Source organism: Ziziphus jujuba, chromosome 4, assembly GCF_031755915.1.
Source record: "Ziziphus jujuba cultivar Dongzao chromosome 4, ASM3175591v1".
NCBI classification, from domain to species: Eukaryota; Viridiplantae; Streptophyta; class Magnoliopsida; order Rosales; family Rhamnaceae; genus Ziziphus; species Ziziphus jujuba.
The window spans coordinates 10665869-10687436 of NC_083382.1; the positions used below are offsets into that span (position 1 = coordinate 10665869).

The 21568-nt window shown below is 33.2% G+C and overlaps 2 protein-coding genes across 4 annotated transcripts; one reads left to right on the top strand and one right to left on the bottom strand.

Annotated features, from left to right (window-relative positions):
* Positions 1–287: 287 nt before the first annotated feature.
* Positions 288–12631, top strand: LOC107416830 (vacuolar protein sorting-associated protein 53 A). 2 transcript variants are annotated; one of them, XR_007240255.2, is made up of 25 exons: positions 288–449; positions 794–875; positions 1132–1226; positions 1413–1469; positions 1595–1745; positions 2881–2951; positions 3297–3421; positions 4838–4998; positions 5097–5238; positions 5478–5541; positions 5800–5985; positions 6093–6134; positions 6763–6867; positions 6978–7037; positions 7227–7304; positions 7590–7697; positions 7798–7863; positions 8869–8946; positions 9028–9161; positions 9242–9335; positions 9764–9841; positions 10160–10222; positions 10892–10924; positions 11035–11103; positions 11213–11314. XR_007240255.2 is itself a non-coding variant. In XM_048471661.2 (25 exons), the coding sequence occupies exons 2-25, from the start codon at positions 827–829 to the stop codon at positions 12400–12402; spliced, it is 2475 nt and encodes an 824-aa protein (XP_048327618.1). In that variant the 5' UTR covers positions 288–449; positions 794–826; the 3' UTR covers positions 12403–12631. The 2 variants fall into 2 exon arrangements, 1 of the variants encoding a protein (XP_048327618.1); XM_048471661.2 differs by lacking the exon at positions 10892–10924 and adding an exon at positions 12100–12631 and having other exon boundaries at positions 11213–11308.
* Positions 12632–14423: 1792 nt separating this feature from the next.
* LOC107416831 (DEAD-box ATP-dependent RNA helicase 53, mitochondrial) lies at positions 14424–19237 on the bottom strand. Of its 2 annotated transcripts, XM_016025373.4 has the most exons (8): positions 18671–19237; positions 18396–18523; positions 17862–18273; positions 16924–17022; positions 16519–16743; positions 16258–16419; positions 14933–15367; positions 14424–14688 (listed from the first exon to the last, which is right to left on the bottom strand). In XM_016025373.4, the coding sequence occupies exons 1-7, from the start codon at positions 19097–19099 to the stop codon at positions 14945–14947; spliced, it is 1878 nt and encodes a 625-aa protein (XP_015880859.2). In that variant the 5' UTR covers positions 19100–19237; the 3' UTR covers positions 14424–14688; positions 14933–14944. The 2 variants fall into 2 exon arrangements, with proteins under 2 accessions (XP_015880859.2, XP_060672493.1); XM_060816510.1 differs by lacking the exon at positions 14424–14688 and having other exon boundaries at positions 14752–15367.
* Between the last annotated feature and the right edge of the window lie 2331 nt (positions 19238–21568).

Sequence of the window (21568 nt, forward strand, 5' to 3'; positions counted from 1 at the left end):
AAAATTTAAATTTTTTAATATTAAAAATAAAAAATAAAACAATATATTTTAAATTAATATTATAATATATAATTTGTTGATTCTACTTAAATAGTTCTAATTAAATATAATTGCCTTTTTTTTTTTTTTGAATGAGAATAAATTTTATTAATTAAAATTTTAAGTTAAAGTTGAAATAAAGTGCAGGGTAAAAAATATTTTTTTAAAAAACATTTTTTTATTCTCTGAAAATTGGTTTCTTTAAATAAAAATATAGAAAATAAAGTAACTGAAAACTGCTTTAAAAAGCAATGAAAATATGTTTTCCGAAACCCGGTTCATATTTAGGGGTTTCGGACTTGGGTTTTTTTTGTCGTTTGACCCGTTTATCAGCCTAACTGGATCAAGCTGCGAGGGGAGACGAAGAAAGAAAAAAACTCTTCCACGACTTTGGGTCGTGTCAGTGACTGGTAAGCTCTCAAGTTTTGTTAGATCTCATTTCGATTCGTACTATGAATTTCTCGTTTGAGCGGATATACAAAAATCGGTGCTTATTATAAGAGATCTCGTAATTTGATTCAGCTTAGATTACTACAACCACGAAGTTGAATTTGAAGATTTAGGAATTTGTTGGATTAAAGTTTGATTGCATTTTCGAATTTTTGTTCGATTTTTCAATTTGGTATCTTTTTTTTTTTTTTTTTTTGGAGTTCTGAATTAATTATTATTTTTTTTTTTTTGGAGTTCTGAATTAATTATTTTTTGTTTTCTTTCTAAGCGCTGAGTATTCACCTGCCATTTTTTGCCCAAACAGAATTTCAGTGATTCTCTAAGTTAATTAAGAGCAATGGACAAGTCTAGCGCTTTGGAGTACATCAACCAGATGTTCCCCACAGGTCTCTCTCTCCCTCTCTCTCTCTCTCTCTCTCTCTCTCTCTATATATATATATATATATACATGTATATGTTATATGCATTTCACAATATGAATAATTAGTTGAAGTGGCTAAGAAAGTGATGAAAATGGTAAAATTGCAATTTTAGAATTGATCAGAAGCCATTGGAGTTGATTGAGTTAAGTTGAACAAACATCTTGTTAGATGATTACTGATATAATATGTATGTTGTGAAATATGTTGTTGAACATTTCAGAGGCATCTTTATCTGGTGTTGAGCCCCTTATGCAAAAGATACACAATGAGATTCGGCGTGTGGATGCTGGAATTTTAGCGGCTGTTCGTCAACAGGTCATGATCTTTGCCTTTCTTTATCTTTGCCTTTCTTTATGCCATCTACTTGCATTGCCAAAGATCTGTTAAATTATTAGCAAACTGTGGAGGGGGTGAAGGGATGGAAATTATAACTGCAGTTACATATGCTTAGTTCCGATGACTTATATTGTCTTTGATGGGATTGGCTATTGTGAATTCCAGAGTAATTCAGGAACTAAAGCCAAGGAGGACCTTGCTGCTGCTACACGGGCTGTTGAGGTCTGCTTTTTTACTTATAAACATCTGAGAGCCTATTCTGCATATGGTTCTGGTCTCATCTTGGGATTTTTCACCCTCTTTTTAATCTTAACATTTGTTTATTCATTTGATTTTCGGTAAAGCAGGAACTCATGTACAAGATCCTGGAAATAAAAAGAAAAGCGGAGCAAAGTGAGACAATGGTTCAAGAAATATGCCGTGACATAAAGAAGTTGGACTTTGCCAAAAAGCATATAACAACAACAATTACTGCTCTTCATCGTCTTAACATGCTAGGTATATTTTTCTCCTGTTATGGTTAATGAATATTTCTTTTCCTTAGTTTATGGTAGTTGATCATTTTATATTGAAGATTCCAGATATAATCAAGTTTTAGAAACTGTTTCTGAGGAAGTAAGAGTTGTAAGATAACAAAAACGTATATAATCTTTAATCAAGTGTATCGGGTAAAGAAATAATTTATTCTTTTAGTGTTTTTGATGTGCAAAGTTCTGTATGCGATTATGGTATGTTTGAGCCACCATACTAGAAGCTCAGTGATAGTCCATCACCATACTATATATAAGAGTCATGAAATAAAATACATATAGAAAGGCTTTGTCACTCCCATTTGTATGTTATACCAAGAGGAAACAATAAAGTTGGCCTTGAAGAACCATAAAGAGATTATTTATTAGTGAAATGAAGAAAAAATGCTTTAGAAATGAGAAAGGACGTACGTCTTAACTATATTCATTCTACTTGTAAACGTGTTGTGAAGACTAACTAAAGTACAATAGATTAATAAGTGATTTCTAATTTCTCAAGTTTATCTCAAAAAATAAAGAATGTTAGGTCATGGGGCTCATTGTTGAAACTACAGTGATGCAGGTACTTGGTTTAGTATGTATTTTAAGTCATATGTCTTCTGCTGTACTCACAAAGAGTACAGATGATGCTTTGAGTTAAGTCACAAGTCTTCATTATGGGTGTCATCACTGAGGTGATATGAAGCATGTGCTTTGGAGACCAAGCATCACATGTTTTCATAAATATTCAAGATCTGGCTAGGCATGCGTCACTTATCACGTTATGTTACTTTGAATTCTATGTTCTGTCCTACCTTATTGGCCATTATTTATCTATTTAGTCTTTATAATTGGCTCTTGTGTGAACAATAATATGATAGAGCAAAAGTCAGAATTTTAGTCGGGAACGTTGGCTTCAGGCCTTATAATCAGTTCTAAAACTGAACTTTAAACTGTAATCTACGGATTATATCATTGAAACTTTTGACTGCAACTGTTTAAAAAGATCTCACTTTCTGATGTACTTTCAACTTAATTGTTTGAAACTAATTAAAAGACTGGATATGCATGCCTTTTGAAAATTCTACTAAAAACTTTATTACCCTTTTTTCATTCTACTGTAGTCTCTGCTGTTGAGCAGCTTCAAGTAATGTCTTCAAAACGGCAGTACAAGGAGGCAGCGGCACAGTTAGAGGTAGTCCTTCTCTTTATTTTTATGATAAATCACTTGTAGTTATCTGGTTTTGCAGTTAATATAGTCCATATTTACTGTAGGTTTGTTTGTCCTCAGCTCTTCATGTATTCTGTCTTTTGTTTTTCTTCTATAGAAAATGAAAAAAAAAAAAAAAAAAAAAAAGACTCATTTTGTAGATATCTACTGAATAAATACCTAATCTATCCATTCATGAATACATATACATTCTATATACACATGCACATGCATGCACTCATATAGGCATTGACTTTTTGTAATACAGATTTATAATGATTTGTGAAAATTGCTATATGTTTCTAACTGTTGGTTCATGATGCATTTCAGGCTGTGAACCAATTATGCAATCATTTTGAAGCTTATAGGGATATTCCAAAAATCACAGAGCTCAGAGAGAAATTTAAGAATATCAAACAGATTCTTAAGTCACATGTATTCTCTGATTTCTCAAGGTATGTCTGCAAAGTTCATGAGTTCTATATTTAAAACGTTTTTCAAGTATCTCTTATATTTGTTTATAATGTAAGATTATTTGTTCATTCTTATTCACTGTGCTATCTTGATATGGATTTGTGCTGTTTGGTTTATGTGGATCATGTAAAAGGAGGGAAATAGTAGAGTCTTTCTCTGTTCTTACTGTTTCTTATGCACTATGCTATCTAGATATGGATCTGTGGGTTATGTTTGGTTTATGGAGCATGTAAAAGAAGGGAAATAGTAAAGCCTGCGTAGTAGTGGACACTACTGCATATAAGCCTAGGATGACAATTTAAAGGTTTTTGGCCCTTTCTCGTGTGTTACCATTGTCTTTTTCTCCAATGTGCTAGACTTTAAGACTTTGTATATTTGCTTACTTTGTATGTACCATATTACAACCTTAATAATTTCTTAATACGTTTAAGATTACCGGGAAAAAAAAAAAAAAAGGCGAAATGTTATTATGTCAAGAATTCCTAACAAACTTAGCTGTCTTTTTCTTGTACTGTTTAATAATTAGTTGGTAATAATTTATTAAAAATTAGACAAATCATATCTGGTTGCTCAATTTTGTCAAAGATTTAGTGGGTAGAAAAAGATTTGCCCATGTTGCTTGTAAGCCATCTGAACATGGATGGGCATATTATTACCTATACTTGCTTAGTGCTTATTGTGTTGGATGAGGAGTTCTTGGTCATACAATTGAAGCTCTGTAGAGCAACTAGGTGTATGTTACTGTGATGTAGCTGGTGTAAATTGGATAGTGGATGCAGTTGTCTTATTCCTTGGGTTCATAAATTTTTTAAGTGATGCTCTCTTACAATGCCCCATATTGCTCCAGCTAGAGTTGTTATGTGCTTGATTATTTTACATGCTCTTTAACACCCCTAATATGTTTTGCATTACCAACATTAATGCGCTGTTTCCACTTATGTGAGAGAGCCTTGATCTTGGATCATCAGGTTCTGTGACATCTGTCGTAGAATTTTCAGTGCAGTTGTCCATCAGTTTTGATGTTGAGATGCTAATTTGTATTCTGTTCTTTTATGTGCTTTCTTGAATGTAAGTTGTTCATGCATCTTGCTTGTGTTCTTAATCAATGGGGAAGATGCAAATATCATATACCTTATCTATGCCTAATCATAGCTGTAAGACTTTGAATGGTAAGGAGTTCTATGGTTTACCATTTTACATGTTAAACTTGAGTTGTGTGAATGTTTTCCAGTTATAGAATAGGGTTCTATTTGTAGTTTTCTGTTTCTTAGGATTTATCATCCTCTTAATTAGCAATTTCATTATACTTTAATAAACATATGTTTCCTTTCCTTAATAAACAAAAGAGAGCTTTGAATTTTCTTCCTAAGTATTTCTTCTTTATTATTTTTTATCAGCTTAGGTACTGGAAAGGAGACTGAAGAAACTAATCTACTGCAGCAATTATCCGATGCTTGCTTAGTTGTTGACGCTTTGGAGCCATCTGTGAGAGAAGAGTTGGTAAACAATTTTTGCAGCAGAGAACTTACTTCCTACGAACAGATCTTTGAAGGAGCTGGTCTGTCTGAGCTCTCATATTTTATACAAATTTAGTGTTTGAAGTTTCTGTACTTAAATTTCCTTGATTTTGAATTTCTCACTGTTTTCCTATTGAAGAACTTGCTAAGTTGGATAAAACTGAACGAAGATATGCATGGATCAAGCGTCGAATAAGAACAAATGAAGAAATTTGGAAAATCTTTCCTGCTTCGTGGCATGTGCCTTATCGGCTCTGTATTCAATTCTGCAAGAAGACAAGGTATAATCTAATTGTGCGTGCGTGCGTGCGTGTGCGTGTGCGTGTGCGTGTGTGTGTGTGTGTGTGTTGCCAAATCAAATTCTTTAACTTTTCAGTTTTTGTTGAAGAGTCCATCCTTTGGAACATAGGATTCTATTATTGCACACCTCCCTGCACTGTCCTCTGGATAGTGGAGGTCTTTCAAGCAATATGTTTTGCTTAACTTTAGAATGTGTCTAATGAGGCTTTGTTTTTCTCAGGAAACAACTAGAGGATATCCTTATTTATATGAAAGAAAAACCAGATGTTGGAACACTATTGTTGGTAAGCCATATCCATATATATATATATATATATATATATATATATTGTTTTTACACTATTATTAGTTATTTTTATGTGCAGAGTAGTGAGTTTGGTGTAGATTATAGTGCCTTCAAATTTGTTCAATTTGATGAGCGTACCCATTTTTGTTACATCTTTTACCTGGACTTCATAAGTCCGGCTAAATGATATTAAATTTCACATGGTCTGCCAGTTTTCTTGTTCTACCAATCTTAGTGTGCTATGTATTGTTTGTAGGCACTGCAACGAACTCTAGAATTTGAGGATGAATTGGCAGAGAAATTTGGCGGAGGTACTCAGGGGAGAGAGATTGGAAATGATATTGAAGAAATTGGTAGAGGGGAAAATACCGGTCAAAGTGTTTCAGATATTCGAAAAAAGTATGAAAAAAAGCTTGCTGTACATCAGGGAAGTGGCCCTGAGGTATGCATATTGAAAATTTCTAGTTTGGATGATGCTTTTGTTCAGAGTAATAATCTAATTGTATGTTATCAAGTCACCTGTTGTTCCTTTTGATTTTGTGTTGACAGGAAAAAGATGGGAATAAAGAGTTGTCAGTGCCTGGAGCTGGGGTACTATTCATATACTCTTATGTTGTATCCTTGCATATTTCTATCTCTATATTTTTGTTCCACATTTGACTCAGATGCTTGTATGATGGCTGTGACCTAATCACTTGACGTTTTGTATTTCTTTGACAAATTGAAGCTAATGGTATATCTTTATGGAATATAATTTGAGTTGTAACTGTATTAGGCTTATTCAATTAAAACCACTTGAGGTCAATGCCATGCATTGTAGTGTTGTTTTCATGTTACAGTACGAAAACTGTCATAAATTATGACCGTTTCCTTTTTCTTCTGGAATCAACTGATATACCTAATGAGCAAAGTGCTACTGAGTTCATGTATCTTTTGTATCAAGTGTGGAAGTTTAAAGGATTTTTGTTTCATTGTGCGGTGCTTGTAACTGCAAACAGGGACAAAAAATTGTGAAACAATATCTTCTTTTGGACAGATTATTTAAAATCACCAAATTGTTTCGGGAAATTTGATTTAATGCTTTATCATGTTTGATGGTATATTCATGTTGTTTCCTTATATTTTTGCTTGGAACTATAGCTTTGATCTTTTTTCAGGACTTTAGCTAACAAAAACAAAGATTAGTCCTAAGAAATACTTGTACTGTTTGATTTGGCAGTTCAACTTTCGTGGAATTATTTCATCTTGCTTTGAACCACACTTGACAGTATACATAGAACTAGAAGAGAAAACACTGATGGAGAATTTGGAGAAGCTTGTACAGGTTGAATAGGTTCATAATTCTTTTTTTTTTCTTTTTTTTCTTTTTTTAAATATATTTTTTTCAATAATTTTCTTGAACCTTTTTCTTTCTAAAAACTTTGTTTATAACAGGAGGAAACATGGGATATCGATGAGGGAAGTCAAAACAATGTTTTATCTAGCAGCATGCAGGTAAGCAACGAGACATTCTTTCTTCTTCCAGTCATTATGTTTTATATCCATCCTTTTTTAACATAATTTTATTGTTATTATCTTCTTTTGTTGTACAAAATGTCCATCAGATGCATTCATAGAAATTCATGTTAAATGTCCAGATTTAACATTCAATGCACTTTCTTGTTGCCAATTTTCTGTTTACAGTTGTTTCTCATTATCAAGAGAAGTTTAAAGCGATGCAGTGCTTTGACAAAGAATCAAACGTTATTTAATCTGTTCAAGGTGCGTTCCTAAAGTCTTTCATTTTGTAACCTTTTGGCATGCACTATAAGGATTACCACAGCCATCATATAATATGCATGTGTGGACGTATGCACATGTGTGCTTGTTGCTGTTATCTTCACCAAGATAATACTAATGGATATATAAATAATTCTTAAGATCTGGAGCAATGAATAAATTAATAGCTCCCTGAGATGGCAAGTCAAACATAAGTTGGTACATTTATATATATATATATAATATAGTTTATAAAGAATAGAAGTTTTTTCAACTTTGTACCATCAGGTGTTTCAAAGAATTCTCAAAGCATATGCTACAAAGCTGTTTGCAAGACTACCTAAGGGTGGGACAGGAATTGTTGCAGCAGCAACGGGTATGGATGGGCAGATAAAGGTATCAAACAGACCCATTTTGATTTTATGGTTGTTCTGCTGCTTTTCATTTTAAACATGAGCTAATTTTCCTATTATATCTCTTGGACAATTTTGAGCAGACTTCGGATAGAGATGAAAGAGTGATATGTTATATTGTGAATTCCGCCGAATATTGCCATAAGACAGTAAGTGTTCTGGATGCATGGCAACTACGTTTGGCTATTAAATGTTAACTTGGATGCTGTATGTAATGCACACACAAATGCAAGGTTTGAATTTTTTTATAATGACAATGAAATGCTGATAATACGTCAAAAATTTCTGAAGATGCTGATAAGGATGAAACTTATTTTCTTCCAGCTATCATGCAAGCATCTTATAAATATTAATATTGGAGAAATATCAGAAATATATGTATAATGCTAGGATAAGACGGGGGTACAATATTTAGGATATGTAGGTTTATGATTACTTTCATGAGTTCATGATTATCCAATTTGCCTTTTGAACTTATAGGTCTTAGTGCTTACCTTTGATTCTATAACATTGAAGTATGGTCTTGACATGAGAGTGCAGTATGAAGTAGACATAAAGCAAGACAGAAAATTCAAATAACTTGGACATGGCATGATGAAACTGGCAGATGATAATTATATGCTTTTCAGAATATGCTGTACTATATCGTTTCCTTAGTCATGCTTTTTAAGTACATCAGCATAGGCATTCTTTAAAGAACTGTTGAGTGGTGTGGTTAATGATGTGTAACAGTAGTTTAAACTCTCCACAAAGTGTTTGCTAGTTGCTATTTGTAATCACATAAACATTTCTTAATGCACATATCTAAACTGATCAACAGCTTTATCAATTTTGGATTTTAACTTTTGACAGTCTGGTCTTGACCTGAGAGTGTAGTATGAAGTAGACATAAAACAAGACGGAAAATTCAAATAACTTGGACATGTCATGAAGAAACTGGCAGATGTTAATTATTTGCTTTTCAGAATATGTTGTACTAGATCATTTCCTTAGTCATGCCTTTTAAGTACATCAGCATAGGCTTTCTTTAAAGAACTGTTGAGTGTTGTGGTTAATGATGTCTAACAGTAGTTTAAACTCTCCACGAAGTGTCTTAATGCAAATATCTAAACTTATCAACAGCCTTATCAATTTTGGATTTTAACTTTTGACAGTCTGGTGAGCTGGCCGAAAGTGTATCGAAAATAATTGATTCTCATTTAGTAGATGGGGTGGATATGTCAGAAGTGCAGGTATTAGCTAAATATTTATAAATAAAATTATGCTGTGGTATTTCTTTTGTCAATTTCTACAGTGGTCAAGCATTTGTGCAGGATGAATTTTCAGCTGTAATAACAAAAGCATTAGTAACCCTAGTGCATGGTCTTGAAACGAAATTTGATGTTGAAATGGCTGCAATGACACGTGTTCCATGGGGTACACTTGAAAGTGTTGGTGACCAATCAGAGTAAGTTATCCTAGTAGCATTATTGAACTTTGGTTGTGCTTTTCACACTTTTTGCAAATAATCACATCCACTTTTTGCAGGTATGTCAATGGCATAAATATGATTCTTAATAGCAGTATTCCTGTACTTGGAAGACTTCTTTCACCAGTTTACTTCCAATTCTTTCTTGACAAGGTGAGATATACATGTGTGCATCGTCCAAACATCAATTGAGAATTTAAATAAAAAAGTACATGCCTAAATTTATGCATAAGAGGAGCCGCGGGGAGGGGGGTTTGCATATCAGAATTGAGGATCCAACCCTGCATTGACATTTTGTCTGGTTAAAACTTTTTTTTTTCCTTTTATAAGAAACAATCTTCATAGAAAATCCATAAAAAATTCTGAACCAACATAATATATACAAAGAGGGGCAGGGGGTATTGCTATTCCAGAACTGAGGATTTAACTCTGCAATGACATTTTGTCTGGTTAAAACTTTGAACCAGTATAAATTCTGAACTTTATGCCAAAGTAAGTATATATTGTATATTCTCACAACAAATCTGCCTTCAAATTAGAAGTTAGCTCGCTGTGCTAATTATTTCTGTTGTGTTATGCAGCTTGCATCATCACTTGGTCCACGCTTCTATACCAACATCTTCAAATGCAAGCAAATATCTGAAACTGGAGCCCAACAAGTACGGCTATTTATTAATGACCTTTTGTTCCTTCTTTTTCCATTACTTTTAGTTTGAATTTGTTTTTGCTAAATGTACAAGTATACTGGTCCATTTTCTTGTCTTGAAATGCTTCAAAGTTGTAAAAATAATGAAGCATCGTAGTTAATATGTTGCTGAGCATGTTGCTACTATCTAATGGTCAAAACATTATGATTTATATAGTTTGTTACTTTTTAATATTGATAATGCTTTGATAAATTTTAGTTCATTGTTTAAGTAATATCGCAGATTGATTATTATATTTTACATATAATAAATGTCTTGATGCTGTTTCAGATGTTATTGGATACTCAAGCTGTAAAGACAATTCTTTTAGATATTCCTTCCCTCGGTCGACAGGTGAGCAAGATATATTTATACTAATTAGTATGGTTATTATGGAACTCTATGCAAAAGTTTTTTATAAGTGTCAGGATTGTCACGGTGGCACTTGAGCCATGTTTTGTATATAGTTTCCGTAGTTCCTCTTTCTTAAATCATCAGATCCCAGTGCTTTTTAGCAAGCTAGGACGTGATGATAGAAATTTGTGCTTGCTCCGGACTAATTTTTGTCTTTCACTCTTTTTCTCAATTTTGCTTTTTATCATATCAGATTGATCGACATTAGAATTTTATAAACCTTACTTAACCTAAAAGATGTTTTGTGAGATCATCTCAATGGAAAGTGTTGATCTGTATTCCATGGAAAAAAAATAAGCCAGCTTCTCGGCAGGCACAGTTATGATATTGGCAGCTAGAACATTGTTTTAATAGTTGAAGTTCTCTTTGCTCTTGTGGATTAATGAATCGTACCAATTGGTAGATTTAATTACTTCTTTTGGCATATATTATTGATTTAAGACATAGCTTTTTTTGCAGTGATACTTATTTACAAATGAAGGTTTATGAATTTGGAAAGTAATCACTGACTTTGTTGGCATAGTATTAGTTTAAACCTCGTCATTTGGTTTAGCTGCAATAGCTGTAGATGCACTGCTATGATTGATGAAGTGCATTTATGCGTTTTAGGTAATAGTTTGTTTGGGGAAATCCTAGTTCGATGTAAGTTAATGGACACTCACAATGCAGAAGTTTCCTTGTCATATTTTAGCATGCCCTTTTTACAACAAATTAAACTTATTATCCAATTCCTATTTGTTCTTCTGAAATAGACGTCAGGTGCTGCTAGTTATTCAAAATATGTAAGCCGTGAGATGAGCAAAGCCGAAGCACTTTTGAAGGTTGGTATTCAATTCTTGTACAGTTTATGGCAGCTTATAGTATTCTCTTATGAAGAAAGTTTCTTTCTACTTTTTATTCTCTTTTCTTCTCTTTTTTTCATTTCTACAGGTTATACTGTCCCCAATTGATTCTGTAGCTGATACATATCGTGCACTACTACCAGAGGGAACGCCAATGGAATTTCAGCGAATTCTGGAGCTAAAGGTTGTCTATGGTTGCATTTTTGTTTCTCATGCATTGTTTGTCAAGATATTACCTTAAAATACATATTAAACACAACTTGACCCAAAAGTTTAAGGCCTTTTAGGTCTTGGGATCCAACATTTTAAATCCACTACTATTTGTCTTTCCCAACAGGCTCCACATCATAGTCTAATAACTCTACTTTACTTGAGCCTTTATCTCCGCCCACCACAACGAACTTAAAAACAGCTAAATAAACAGAAAGTAGGTTAGCTTTGCTGCTCCAGATACTGTTGGTGATGAGGAACTTAAATTATTTCCTTCAGCAAAGCATTAGTTTTTTATTTTCCTGCATTTGTTGATTCTAAGTGGGGAAGTCTGCCCTAGTTTCATGAGTGCAGATATATAATTCTTGATTTAATGCATATTCTCAATTGATCAGTATCCTATGAAGTCATTCATTTGTGATGCTGCATCTGCATGCTGTAGGTTTGATTGGTAATTTTTTAAGTCGTTTACTTTATCGTTGTGCTCCTTTGTTTCTGGTGTAATATAAATTTTAATTTGGTATTCTTTTTATGTATATTAGGTAGTCAATTAAATTAGTTACATATTTGATTAGACAGACTGGTTTAGAATATCTTTGATTCGGTGAGGCCTGTTCAGCAGCCGCTAGGTCCCCAGTTTGTAACATAGGCAAGCCATTTTCAGCAACATTCTAACAGGGTCTAGATGAAAGAATTTTGCCTCAACGAAAAATTTGTCTAAGCTTTGCATTGGACCAAATTCAATAATTAGTGAACGTGTTGCAGGGTCTTAAAAAAGCTGATCAGCAAACTATACTAGATGACTTCAACAAGCATGGGCCGGGGATTACACAACCTTCTATCGCACCACCAGTCCCAGCTGCACCTACTGCTCCTGCTGCTCCTGTGATGGCCAATCTGCCCAATCTTGCTTCAGTTGGACTCATAGCTTCTCGAGAGGATGTATTAGCAAGAGCAGCTGCACTTGGCCGAGGCGCAGCCACCACAGGTTTCAAGAGGTTCCTTGCTCTCACCGAAGCTGCGAAAGATCGGAAGGATGGACCTTTCAGGAAGCTCTTCAATGCATAAGCACAACAGAATCTCATAGACTCTATACATTTTCTTACATTTTTTTTGTTTTTTTTAACCTTTTGGCAGTTTTGCAGGTTATTTAAATGGGAAAAAAAAAAGAAAAAAAAAATGTTCGTTTCTATTACTTGTTCCTGATGATTTTGCATAGGGGAAAAAAGAAAAAGGCATTGTATTACTCTCTCCATAGCTTAATAAGAATTCTTTATAGTAATTTCTCTTACAACAAGATTCGTTTTCCCTTCCTATAGAAATGACATGCTTGTCTCGATGCCTGTTCGAAGTGGACTTTTTAGACTGTTTTGGCTTCAATTGTGATGTTAAATCCTAGACTATCATTTAAGATTTAATCCTGTGTTTAACGTTGATGATTGGAACAGACAATTTTTAACATTTTAATTAACAGAATATTTAATATTGTTTGCGGATTTAAGTAAAATCAATTAAATTGGATTTTTTTTTTGTTTTTTGGTCAATTAAATTAAACAAAATTTGTTCAATTATTATTTTTATTTAAAAAATTAAAAACTCTATCTCCACGCACCCACTCACATTCAGTATTTGACTTTCTTTTTGTTACTTTGAAAATCATCAACATATTTTTTCCCCAAATTACTTAACAATTGAAATAACTTAGAAAATCTTCCTTTTCACCAAATGTAAAATGACATAATATATAATATATTTATTTATATAATATATTTATTTAAATATATATATATATATATTAACAAATGGATTCCCCTTCCAATATCATATAAATAAACATTAATAATTGAGCTAAAAAGCTTTAAGTACGAATAGATACAACTTGCAATCACATAGATTCTTTTAGCCACTGAGAGGTACTATTTTCCTATGGCAGTATGACTTTTCTTCTCTCTTTCAACGCTGAAAATGCTATAAAAAATTTTAAAAAATTAAAAAAATAAGAAAAAAATAAAAAAGTGGTTTTAAATTCTAAATTAGAAGCAATTGGGAATATGGAAGAAAAGGAAAGGTCATTTTAATTAACGTTGAAGGTTTTGTTTGCATAACAATTCTAGTCTTCTAGATACGCGCATACCAGCAGTCTCAATGTTGTGGTCAAATTCTTGATAAAGAATCTGAATATCGTCAAAATATATGTAACTTATAGTTAAGATTCTGAATATATATATATATATATATATATATATATATGTATCTTAACTTTTATTACAATTAAGCTTTTTGTTTACAGCCTTCTTATTTATACCTAAGAAAATGAACGTATATGTTATCTGTCTTCGTTTTCTAATGCTATGTCAACAATCCTAGCAAATAAGAAAGCGAAATCTATTTATAAAAAACCGAGTACAATAATTAAAATACTGAAAACAGGTTACGTATAAATATTGATAAAAATATAGTTTCGGCATCATGGCCGTAAATGTTTGGGTATGTATATTTGTTTTGGACCTCAAATTATTTTGTGCCTTTAGGGCAAATCTCTCTCTTCCTTTAGTTTAATTGAGTTTCATAATTTAGTGGTTTTTCATCTTTAAGACTAGCATAATTTGGGAACATGCTAAAACCATTGAAATGAGACAACTTTAAAGCTTTGATAGTATTCTGTATTATATTCGTCATAAAATTAAATCTTCAAATGCAATAATACCACATGATTTGCTCATGGCCACAAGCTGCGAAGATGGCCAATAGAATAAATCCTAAACCTAGCCCAAGAACTACATTCATCACTAAATTATCTATACCGTAATTCAATTTCGAAGAAATAAAATGACATAATTAACACAAAGACAAGGCTCTCAACCCAATACTCATTTTAACAAATAAACGTTAAACGAACTCTGCAACTGATTCCAAAAAACTTCATCGGCAATCCCCAGCTCGTTAGAAAGTTACATACAATGCAAAATTGATTTCCTAAAACTTGCTCATACTTCAATCAAAACATCACCCACCATACCCACAGTCCATGAAGTATCGAGAGGGTCAGCAAACAAATGGGAGAGGAATCAGTAACATAAAACCAAAAAGAGGCCAAAAAAACAAATTACTAAAAACTGTATTACATGTGAGAACCTTCTTCTCAATATCTAAAATTGATAGGTTACACAGGAACAAATTATATATTATAAATTTAATATCAACATAAAGATTTCTCAAAAGACTTTTACATCTAGAATTAACTAGAAATGTTATGACTTTTGGCAGGTTCAAAATCCCTCGGCGCCACAGCCCTCCATAATTCCTAAGTATCAAAGCAAACTGTCTCGTGCTTTTTAGTTGCTTTTTAGTTGCCTGCCGTTCCAAGACAGCGTACGTCAATATTGAAACCATAAACTTGACATGCAGAATACCAAATGAAAATAATAATAATAATAATAGAAAAAAAGGATCTAATATGAAGTTTTTTATATGGGTGACTTGGAGGAGAAACTTAACGGACACCAACTAACCATCAAGAAGAATTAAGGGGAGCAAAAGAAACAAGAATACATGATGTTAACCTCTTTCTTCTTGTACAATGGGAAAATAGACTTACAATTCAATAAAATCAAAAAGGTTTTCTTCCACTGTTTTTGTCTTTGTCATCACCAAAGCTGCCAAAGCTACCAAAACGACTGGATCGAGAATCGCCAAAACCACCACCGCTTTGGCTTGAACGACCTGAACCCCCAAAATCTCCAAAACCACCACCGCTGCTTTGGCTTGAACGCCCTGAACCCCCAAACTCCCCAAAACCACCAGAACGACTAAATCCAGAACCACCAACGTTTCCACCACAGTTTGTGCTAGGTCCACCATAACCATTGGAACGGCCAAATCCAGGACGACCAAACCCTCCACCCCCTGGACCACCAAAACGGCCAAAACTATCTCGACGATCCCTCATGCCTCCAGATGAGCCAAATCGTCCACCACCACCTATATCACCAAACATGTCTCTGTCTCCACCTTCAACAGCAATACGAGGAAGCTGATAACAAGCAAGTAATCCAGTGATCAGTCTCATAGGATTTTTTTTGGAGAAAAAGCAAATAAAAGAACAGGTGCACTTAAACAAACTCTATACGCATGCAGGCATGTTAGATGGCTCACTTATGGTATCTGATGATGCAGAAGTGAAATAAGCAGAATAAGTCTCACAAGATTTCTTTGGAGAAAAAGCAAATAAACAAATAGGTGCACTCAAACAAATTCCACATGCTTGCAGGCATGTTAAATAGCTTAGTATGGTATGTGATGATGCAGATGCATTGCTTTCCTACATCACTAGCCACAAGGATTATAAACAATACCATGTATACATAACACGTCCATTTGTTCAACATTCACAAGTACATTTATAAAGTGATGGAGACAATACAATTTGAACCTGGCCTACAAATGTAACCTAACATTCCAGCCCATAGCTTAAGTACAATTAAATTCCAGAAAGACAATTTTTCATAAAAGGGGTAATAAAAAGCATCCACAAACCGGTACACATAATAATGCCTCTATATTCATTAATCCTCCAATCATTATCATTAAGCATGTAAATCTAGTGCCAACCAAGTATAATTCTTCAATTAATCTGGTCTAGTGAAATAGTCCCACATTACACACGCAACACCTTGCAATCTTTATCATAAAGGGAATGGAATTTCCGAATGAAACACCTTTTTGCATTTCACTGCACACGAGAATATTGACCCAAGTATTTTAAGAAGAACTTGCATATCACTCTTAAGCTTTAATTTTCGACACAACATTAAGCACTCAATCTATCTACTCTAGGTGTATCTAGGCTGGACAGGTCATAAACTAAGAACAGCTTCAAATAAACAATTACAGGATTAAGCAAATGGAAACAATTTAGATTACCTCTGTAAATCTGCATCCTACATCTCGCTCAATAACCCTAACAGCTCTGGATTGGTCCTGTGTGTAGATAAGAATGGCACTTCCTTTTTTCCCAGCACGACCTGTTCGGCCAGAACGATGAACAAATATTTCGGAATTGTTTGGAAGCTCATAATGTATTACCTACAGAATTAGAGCGAGAGAAACATCAACATGAGTGACAAAAACAAATATTTATGAGTCACAACAAACCAACAAGAAGAATGGTTGGATAAATCTTACAAGATCAACATTTGGTATGTCAAGTCCACGAGAAGCAACATCAGTTGCAACTAATATATTGAAATTCCCATCTCGGAAGCCTGCAAGTGTTCTTTCTCTCTGAGCTTGAGAGATATCACCATGCAAAGCCTCACATCTAAAGTTTCTTGCCATGGCATATGCCAATCTATCAGCATCCCGTTTTGTTTGAGTGAATACAATGCATTTGCCTCCTTTTGCATGTTCCTAGCAAGCACATGTTTTACAGTGAGAAATATCTCAATGTTGAAAAAGGAAAAGACCAGGAATAATTCCAGAATTTCTCAAAACATATGCAAAGAGAAAAAACAAAAAGGTTAATGAAAAACTAAACTAAATAAATCACTATGCTTGACATCGACTATAAATAGAGTTCTGGAAAATTACTGTTATTAGTGGTCCAACAATTGATGCTTTTCCATACATCTCTGTCGCAATCGAATACAAAGAAATGCCATCTGCCAATTTCTGGTCAGAATCTCCAACCTAGAACACACAATAGCTGTTGATAAGCTTGCAACCATAAGAATATATGAGTTGATATTGTTTATTAACATCTATATTTCTTCATATAAATGCCCCCGCGTGGGGGGGGGTTGTGCTGGGGGTTGGGGGTGAAGAAGCAAAGCAAAAAGAACAAAATTAGAACAAAAATACCACCACATATAACTTTTTCCTCTCATTACACTTAAATGTTCACATGCCACCACAGCAGAAAATTTACTACCTCCTGCAGTTACATATTCTTTCAAAACCACTACTCTTTCAACTTCGAGTCTTTGACAACTTATTGCAGGTGTCCAAACACAAAATAGACCAGAAACTTAAAATTTCAGTGCACCAAGTATTGAATTCATTTTGAAATGATGAACAAATAGAGCATCTCTAATCACAGATGCTATAATTAATGTCATTCTCAATATTTGGCATTCACATTTTAGCATTAGCGGTATTGATGCCAATGCCAAATTTTGACTCAGCACCAAAATGGAAATGCTAAATAGCAAATGTCAGTATTTAAGTACACTTTTTTAATATGGCATGACTTATAACAAGGCCATTTGCAACGCCAAATATAGCATTCATAAATTTGGCACTCTCCATTGGAGATACAAAGCTAAAATGCCAATCTTATTATGTTTGCATTGGCACCCCTTTTAGCACCCCATTGGAGATCTTCTAAGCTAGTACTTCCACAATGTCATTGTCGGTTCATAACATAATACAATCTTGACTCAAATGAAATTTCTAGACTTCTAGTGCAATAATCTGGTGCAACAGAGTGAATAAATAAAAAACAGGTTAAGATGAAACTGAATACTCACAAGATCGATACTTAAAGGATCTTTTAAATAATTTTGTGTTAGCTTTCTAATCCAGGAAGGCATTGTTGCAGAGAACATCATGCTCTGACGTTTTTGTGGCAATTTCTCTAAGATTCTCTCCACATCCTCCTGAAACCCCACTTGAAGCATCTGATCAGCTTCATCAATAACAACAAACTGAACTTCTGATAAATTTAGAGCACCCCTGTTGAGAAGATCAATAATCCGACCAGGCGTGCCAACAGCTACATCTACACCATAGTCAAGCTGCCTCATCTGGCGAGATATGGGTGTACCCCCATAAACACAAATTGTATCCAAGCTTGGAGCAGATTCATAGAATTCCTTCTCAACTTGCCGTGCAAGTTCTCTAGTTGGAGCCAAAACCAAGGCCAATGGGTTCCTTCCACGCCTGAATAAATGAACATAATTAAAAGAAAAATCAAATTAATTATCCATTTTTCAAGGACAAGGGAGCAGCGAAATGATCATAATATTTTAATAATAATAATGAAGTGGGATTTGAAGACAAACCCGTGTTTTGCATTAAACCGAATAATCTTATCCAAAACGGGAATTCCAAAAGCAAGAGTCTTCCCAGTTCCAGTTCTAGCTCTACCAATCATATCACGCCCCTGCATTGCCGGTTCCAGCACAGCTCTCTATACAAAATGAAACCCAATAAACAGAGTTATATATTCATAACCAAATATAAAATATACCTTAAAAAAATGAATTTATTAACTTTTTTTTTCCCAGCAACCAAAAAAAAATAAAAGGATCTTGAACCAGAAATTAGACACTTTTACCTGTATTGGAAACAGTTTAGTAATCCCCCTCTTAGCCAAAGCTGAGACAATCTCTTCCGAAATCCCAAGCCTCGCGATCTCAAGGTTTTCATCGTCACCACTCCCTTTGGCAGGCTCCTCATACGAAGAGTACTCGTGCATAGCGAATTCAGCCTGCAATACCGCCGATGCTCGATAATTCAACGTCCCAGATTTCGCATGGAATTCCCTCGTTTGAAACCCATATGGAATATCCGGCTGCGGTGCCCTGAAGATGGAGAAGGACCTAATATCACCAACACCATGGCAAGCGCTTCGAAGCACTTCATGGTCGGTGGATGAAGCAGTGAAGCTTGAGAACTGGTGGTGGTGGCGTAAGAGGGTGTCGATGGCAGCTAGAGCTTGCCTTGGAACCACAGAATGCGATCTCCGCAGAGCGATGCTCATCATCTTGGAACTCCAATTTCTCAGAAACCCCAATTTTTTTTTGGGGTGTTAGGGTTTTAGAAAAAAAACAATGAGGGTTTTGGAGGAGAGAGAGAGAGAGAGAGAGGCGGACTAGTAAGAAATCGTATGGGACTCAGAGGCCAAAGGGTTTAAGGAATAGTGAGCGAGTGACTAGAAAGATATTTCTGGTTTTGATCTGCTGCGGTTGGGCCTTTTGTGCATTACTAAATACAAACTTTGATGTCTGCCCTCCGATCACTTTTAAATTGGGTCCCATTGGTAGGATCATTTGTTTCCTAAAAATGAAAAATTAAAGTCAGACTTCAAAAGCTAACCAAATTGCAAATGAAAATAAAATAAAATCAGGTTTGTAATTTTTGAAAGGGTTTTGTTTTCTGATGCGGTCCAATCGACTGATTATCTCATATATTTTTATAAAAAAAAAAAAATAATAATGTATTGAAGACTTTATCAAATTTACTTATCGTTTTCATTAGCTAACGATTTTCTTAATTAAATTCCTAATAAGAAAAAGCAATATTATTAGTAACTCCTATTGTATACAAAGTTGTGAATCTACATATAAAAGTTGCAATGGGCATTCTGATTTCTCTACTAATTTGATTAGGAGTGAGGGAATAACGAAAAGCGAATTTGCAACTCATTTCATTAACTAACAATGAATTATCATGCATGATGAATATTTGAAATATAAAATATGTAAAATCCTATTAAAATAAATGTAACAAAGTGTTTGATTATTAATGAGTTATGATCAAATTGTACAATAGATTTCTCTAAGTCTTCCCAAATAGAAGTTGAATGTATTACCCAAAAAGTAAAAGGTGAATGTGAATAGGCTTAGAATGACAACGAGGGAGTATGACCATGAGTTCAGTGATTCAAAAATTTTAATATCCACAAGTTAATGTTTCATCTATGCTTTACTAAGGGTATTAGAGTTTACCAAAATTATAGTTCAATCTATTCAAGATTGTATAATATTTAATATAATCCCAGAAACACTTTTTGATTTCAATTATACATTAGAAAAATAGTTTAGAAAATATTTTTGCAGCTACATTCAGATGGAAATACTAAACGGCCTAGGTACTCTTTTTAAAAGGATCAAATCACTTATAGTTCTTAAAAATATTTTTGTTGATTATTTGGAATAAATTTTGATCTAATATGAGAATTGAATTTTAAACTGCATCTAGTATTGAATTTGACTCTCCATGTATCATTTGCGGAATTAAATATATTGTAGTTTAAAAAATTTTGAAAACTTAAAAATTTGATTAATTTTATAACCCAAAAATATTTGCTTCAGTTATTTTATTTAAAAAAAATGAAGAAATAATTTATTATATTTTAGATTAAAAAAGTTATGCATTACAACAACAAAGAAACATTCACTAGATTGGCACCCTTCAAAATCTTAATTATTCACAAACATTTCATAGCATTTATTTGATCATTCTTAATTTAATGGAGATAGTAAATAATTTTTAGTTTGCTGAATTTATTATCTGACAACTTTTGTTTTATATTGAGTTGTATGCCAAAAAATAATTTCATAGTTTATCATTTGAAAACAATTTTACTTTTATTTGTTGAATTTTAATAGATATTTATTTGATATGACAATTATTTTAAAAGCTCTTTTTGAATTGTTATTTAATAATCCTTTTAATTTTATTAGACTATTATAATATAATTAATAATTAATAGTCTTCTAAAATTGATTAGATATTTGACATTTGATTTAATTGCATATTAAAATTGATTTAATTGGCAACCTTGGATTTTGATTGGTAAAAATCCTATTCTTGGTAAATTAAAAAAGTCTATTTAATTTATTACACATTTTAATTTAATTAAAACAATCCATTTATTAAATCCATTTTTTAATAATCTATAAAGTTTAATTGAACTTTTAGATTGTGATCCATTAAACTAAGTGGATTATTAACTCATCACTAATAATTTAGTATTTGTTTGGGTCACTTATATAATTAGAATTTTAAACTACAAGCCAAATTAGTGGCATTTTGAACTACAAGCCAAATTAGTTAGGTTCAATTAAAATTTAATTGGATTAAAAAGAATCCCTTTCAAATTGGATTTTAATTGGATTAAAAAGAATCACTTCTAAATTTGATTGGGTTGAAAAAATCCATTTTATTTCGGCTTCTGGGCTTTTGGAATCTGTTTAATTTGGGCCTAAGGTTATAGGCTTTTTGGACTCTATTTATTTTTTGTCCTTTTAATAAAACCCCACAACTTATTTGATTAAGTTAAATATCATAAAGTCTTTTATGCGTTTTTATTTGTAAACTATTTAATTTGAGCTGATTTTCCAGTATAAATCAATTTAGAAGAGAAATAGAGTTCAATTTTAAAGTTCCTTTAACTTTTAGGCTTTTCTTAATTAACAAAAGTCTATGGTCTTCTTTTAATGTAGTTTAA

Excerpts from the sequence above, each read along its gene's own strand:
- LOC107416830 (XM_048471661.2), top strand. The coding sequence starts at position 827 with ATGGACAAGTCTAGCGCTTTGGAGTACATCAACCAGATGTTCCCCACA. Across the intron at positions 5,542-5,799 it reads ATGTTGGAACACTATTGTTG|GCACTGCAACGAACTCTAGA; the intron begins GTAAGCCATATC and ends TATTGTTTGTAG. Across the intron at positions 9,842-10,159 it reads CTGAAACTGGAGCCCAACAA|ATGTTATTGGATACTCAAGC; the intron begins GTACGGCTATTT and ends ATGCTGTTTCAG.
- LOC107416831 (XM_016025373.4), bottom strand. The coding sequence starts at position 19,099 with ATGATGAGCATCGCTCTGCGGAGATCGCATTCTGTGGTTCCAAGGCAA. Across the intron at positions 18,274-18,395 it reads CGGTTTAATGCAAAACACGG|GCGTGGAAGGAACCCATTGG; the intron begins GTTTGTCTTCAA and ends TCATTTATTCAG. Across the intron at positions 16,420-16,518 it reads ACATACCAAATGTTGATCTT|GTAATACATTATGAGCTTCC; the intron begins GTAAGATTTATC and ends CTAATTCTGTAG.